Here is a 5262-nt window from a genome sequence, read left to right on the forward strand (position 1 = left end):
ACTGACTGGATGGTTTTTCTCTGGAAGGTAAAACGCAGGCTGGCAAATTCAGCCCAGAACAGGCTCCCATCCTCTTTCAGTTACCAAGTGCCAATAATCCCTGACCCCAGAATTGAAGCACCATCATGGTTTGGGGGTTTTAGCTGTAGTCTGCCTGCCGGATGACTTCATCAGTCCCACGTTAATGGTGTGATTTGATGTGTCCCCTACCATCCTGGAACAGCAAGCTAAGTCCAGGCTCCAAGAAGATAATTAAAACACAAGAAGAAAGTCCTTAAAGAATGCTTGTGCAGGAGTGATGATTTGCTAAAAGTGTCTTTTTTCTCTCCTCCCTTTCTTCTCAAGGACACCTGAAAGATAATGAACCCCCGTCGAGCTGGGGTCCTGTGGAACTGGTGGCAGTGATAGCTGGACCTGTCTTCCTTGTGTTTGTTGTCATGATCATAGTAGTCTTTGTTTTTCATCATCACCAACGAGTCTATCACAATCGCCAGCGGCTGGACATGGAAGACCCCTCTTGTGAAATGTGTCTGTCGAAGGATAAGACCTTGCAAGATCTAGTCTACGATCTCTCCACCTCCGGCTCTGGCTCAGGTATTAAGATATGACTGGAAATGATGAATGAGAACCTGTAGTTGTAATGGAGTAGTCTCTTCTGGGCTCCTGGTTGCCACAGCTTTGCATGACTGTGAGGCCGTTGCCTCGTCAGCCTGTTCAGGTTGCCCTGTCATGAGTAATGTGCAGGGTGTGTTTTCAATTCGGTCATGCAGCAGACGCTGTGGCCACGACCCCGAGTCACTCTTCAGTGTTTTGGCTAGGTAGGAGCAATAGTTCAACTCCTCCGTAACTGCTGATGTGTAAAAATAATTTTGTGTGGCCTTTCTGCAGTCCTTTTCTGAACAAGGATAACTCAAACAGCCGCATCTATTTCAGATTCAGCCTTGGAACAGAATTTGGGTTGGAAACAGACATTATCTGCTAACCTGTGGGTTGTTGGCTTTCCGAGCAGGATGCAGGATGTCACCTGCATCAAAGCTGGCAGGAAAACGGGAAAGATTACAGCAACTGAACATTTTACAGTGTGCAAATACCATGTTTGCACAGCCCATTTCATCCCAGAGAGGTCTTGGGCCTTCCACAGTGGAGAGTGTACAGTGTTCACTTCTGTAGCACTTGAAAGAAATCATTCCCAGAGTAGATGGGGAAGTTGTAGTTTTATTCACGACTTTGAAAGCAGTTAGATTTAAAAAAAAAAAGGTAATTTTGCAGCAGATGGAAACTGTAGGATAATCCAAAGAGACAGAGAATGTAACAACCTGATATTTGCCCAGGGAATAAACATTTAGCACCACATCTGCAATATATAAAATGTTTTGTGATCTCTTCCATACACACACTCAGTCGGTGAGCTCTGGAGCTCACTAAGAGGTAGCAGCTGTGTTAGGACTCCTTTTTAAAGAGAAGCTATTGGGATTTTATGCTTTTTAGCAGTGTCTGTCTTCAACAAGTTCCACTCTTTGTATATTCAGGCTAAAGTTACTTTGATCTGCCATAGAGCAGAAGTTCCCCAACTGCTCTGTGCCGAATCACTGGTGGTTTGCAAGCTACTTCGAAGTGATATGCAGATGCTGCCCAAGCAGCCAAATGGGCCATCCTACACAGCGTTTGCTGGTTTGGGCCTTGCTTAGGCTGCTGCTTGTTATCAAATGTAGAGCCTTCTAGGTTTAATTTCAGACTCGGGGGGTTCAGGAGTTTGCTTTGCTGCACCAGGCATTCATTCCTCCAATTCCTTGTCTTTAGGTTTGCCGCTTTTTGTCCAGCGGACTGTGGCTCGCACAATCGTCCTTCAGGAAATCATTGGGAAAGGCCGCTTTGGGGAAGTGTGGCGTGGCAGGTGGCGTGGAGGTGACGTAGCTGTGAAAATCTTCTCTTCGCGTGAGGAGCGTTCCTGGTTTAGGGAAGCTGAAATATATCAAACTGTTATGCTGCGACATGAGAACATCCTGGGATTTATTGCTGCGGATAACAAAGGTAAAAAGCACCACGATCCTGAGAGCAGGGACTTCACCAGCACGCAGGCTGCTCTTGGGAGCTGCGTTTCTTCACTTGGATTTACAATTAAATGGTTAAAAAAACCGGTCAGCGTGCTTTTCAAATAGCTGCATATCTGAATATTTCTCGCCAAAAGCTGATAAAATTACTGCCGCTGTTAAAAGGCGCAATGGTGCATTAGCTGTACTTTAAAAAGCCATGTTTTGCCTTAAAGTTCTTTACCCTATTTGCCCCCAGGTTGGCTCTTGAGCTGCAGCCTTACCCAGCAGCTCTCCTCTGTACCAAAAGGACAGGCTGCAAGATGCTCGAAGCTTGCGTGCTGTCCCCACCTTCTATCTGTCTGAGCACAGTCTCTTTCCTGCTGCAGATAATGGAACGTGGACTCAGCTGTGGCTTGTTTCTGATTACCACGAGCACGGATCTCTCTTTGACTACCTTAATCGATACACAGTGACTATCGAGGGGATGATCAAGCTCGCCTTGTCTGCTGCTAGCGGTCTTGCCCATCTGCACATGGAGATTGTGGGTACTCAGGGTAAGAACAAAGTTTGAAAAGATGCTGGGGATTCTTGAGGGGAGGATAAAGCAGAATCGATGAGGGGCACTGATGTGCTGCGCAGAAAACACTGCCTGCATCAGCCCAGGTTTATCTGGCCAATATTGACCAGAAATAGATTGCTTTGGCTGGCTGCAAAGTGGGTTAGCCTTGCACTAGCTCCTGGGATTTATGTCAGCATTGGGCATCTCCATCCTGAAATCGGTGCTACTCGGGTGGGATGTTAGCGCAGGCAGCAGCAGAACTATGAACTCCATATGTTGGTGCACATCGTGTCTGATGCCTGGGAGGATGGAGTTTATGTCCCTCTTGAGGCCTCTGGATGCTACTGCATCTGCGGCGCCTCCCAGGCGGACGCGGGGCCTTTGCATACCATGGGCTCTCGGCACCCCTCTGTTCTTCAGTGCTGAAGCGTATCCAAACAGGAAAATGTGTTGCAACACTGCGAGTTTAACTAACGCCCTGAAATCCGGTACTGCCTCTGCGCCTCTGGTCAAGACCAGACCTTGACCTCTGCTTCTTCTTATTTTGCTCTGTTAGGAAAGCCCGGGATTGCTCACAGAGACTTGAAATCCAAGAACATCTTGGTGAAGAAGAACGGCACGTGTGCCATCGCTGACCTTGGTCTGGCCGTCCGGCATGATTCAGTTACTGATACGATTGATATTGCGCCGAATCAAAGGGTTGGAACCAAACGGTAGGAGAACAGTGTTCTTGGCCAGTGTTCGAAGGTGTCGGAGTGTGACTAGCAAATGCCTGAGCCGCTGGTTGAGCACCGGTGAAATTCTCTTTCTTGAGCATTTCCAAGTGTCTCGCAGAGTGTCGCTGTTGTGCCCAGATTGATATTGATGGGACATCAGTACCTTCATCTCCAGGTGCCATCAAGTTGCGAGGTGTAGGCCACCTCTGTAACACAGCACCAGGGAGCTCATATAATACCTGACAACAAGCTTGGCATTCTCAAAAGCCTTCTGAGGCCTGCTGTCTGGAGCCTGATGGCTCCGGACTGATGTGCTTTTGGACATTTTTACCTCTTTGCCAGCTTGCTATTCGTTTTGAGTTATTTTGCTAACTCTGGTAGACTGTGGGGCCCAGTCTTGTTCTGATTAAGGCTGTGCGGAGCGGCGTTTTGTCTGTTGAGAAGTGCTGTCTGGGAAAACTTGCCATTTACTGTCTCACAGAGAATCCCCTCTCGAAATGAACATGCCGTTTCTTTTCTGTTCTGCAGATATATGGCCCCTGAAGTCTTGGACGAAACCATTAACATGAAGCATTTTGATTCATTTAAATGTGCCGATATCTACGCCTTGGGCTTGGTCTACTGGGAGATTGCTCGAAGGTGCAATGCAGGAGGTAATACCCTTAGTGTGCCCGTGCTGCCATCAGCTTGGCTTGCTCCTACGTCTCCCAGCCTCGGCACTTTCTGTTGATCAAGCATTCGTGAGGTGTGAGGGACCCCGGCGCATGGGGCTACAGGAAGAGCTGTCCCTGTGTGTTGCCACCAAGGGAGTTAACAGAAGTGACCCACAACTGCTGTTAAGAGTGGCCCGTGTGGGGAAGTGGGGGTTAATGCTCTCGTGTTCCTTTAAGGAAGTGGTGGCGCCGCTTTGGTGGGTGAGTTTCTTCCCCCAGTCAGTGTAAATGCATGTCTTGGCGCACGCAGCTGCAGGCAGGAGCACGGCGCCGCCACACGTGCAGCAGTGCTGCTGCCCTCAGCCTGGTCAGGATTCGAGGACCCTGCCACTGTGCTGGGAGGTGTCGATCGCAGCACGCTGGCTCTGTTCCAGTTAGGGCAGCTGGGTTCTATTTCCCTGAGTTTTTCTTGTAAACTCAAATCCCAGATTTTTCAGTTCTGTTCTAACTAACTGCAAAGTGTTGACGTATCTCAGCAATGAGTCATGTAGTCCAAGCCAGTATCCGTCTGCCTTCAGTGAGCACCGTGGTGGTGATCCGTCCTCCCAGGAGCTGCATCTCCCCTTCTCTGCCTTTCAGGTATCCACGAAGAGTATCAGCTTCCCTATTACGACCTTGTACCCTCTGATCCTTCCATTGAGGAGATGCGGAAGGTCGTGTGTGATCAGAAATTACGGCCTAATATCCCAAACTGGTGGCAAAGCTACGAGGTAAGGTCTGCTTTCATCTTCGCATCCCCTTCCCCCTCAGTAAGGTGAGTAAAGAGTAAGTACTGTAAGTTGAGCCCTGATTTTAGGAGGTGTGGAGGGCTGCAGCAGCCTGCTAGAGACCAGTTTGGTGTCGGGACAGAGGAGAGCACTGACGTCTGCCTTCGTTTCTTGCCTAGGCACTACGGGTGATGGGTAAGATGATGCGAGAGTGCTGGTACGCCAATGGAGCGGCTCGACTCACCGCCCTCCGCATTAAGAAAACCCTCTCGCAGCTCAGCGTCCAGGAAGATGTGAAGATCTAGGCTCTGAGCCTCCAGCAGGAGGAAACTGCACAACAGCTGCCGTGCTAGAGTAGACGTGTGATGGAGGCCTACCTCGTGTTTCTGCCCAATCTACTGCTACCAACCAGACAGCGTGTCCTGCAGGCTGCTAGGTGGGGTGATGGAGCCTATTGAATTGCTCTCTTCCCTGCTTGGGTATGAAACAGTCAGAAACCTTTTATGATCACCTCCTGACAGTGTGAAGACTTGA

At 49.1% G+C, this 5262-nt stretch overlaps 1 protein-coding gene across 1 annotated transcript in view; it reads left to right on the forward strand.

The window, feature by feature from the left end:
• ACVR1B (activin A receptor, type IB) overlaps positions 1-5033 on the forward strand; it is a 6239-nt gene extending 1206 nt beyond the window's left edge. Inside the window, 7 exon segments of the mRNA XM_010187589.1 lie at positions 346-594; positions 1801-2031; positions 2420-2587; positions 3149-3305; positions 3837-3961; positions 4601-4731; positions 4908-5033. Coding sequence (XP_010185891.1) covers positions 346-594; positions 1801-2031; positions 2420-2587; positions 3149-3305; positions 3837-3961; positions 4601-4731; positions 4908-5033 — 1187 coding nt within the window.
• The last annotated feature ends 229 nt before the right edge of the window (positions 5034-5262 follow it).

This window comes from Mesitornis unicolor, unplaced genomic scaffold (assembly GCF_000695765.1).
Source record: "Mesitornis unicolor isolate BGI_N332 unplaced genomic scaffold, ASM69576v1 scaffold43916, whole genome shotgun sequence".
Taxonomy (NCBI): Eukaryota; Metazoa; Chordata; class Aves; order Mesitornithiformes; family Mesitornithidae; genus Mesitornis; species Mesitornis unicolor.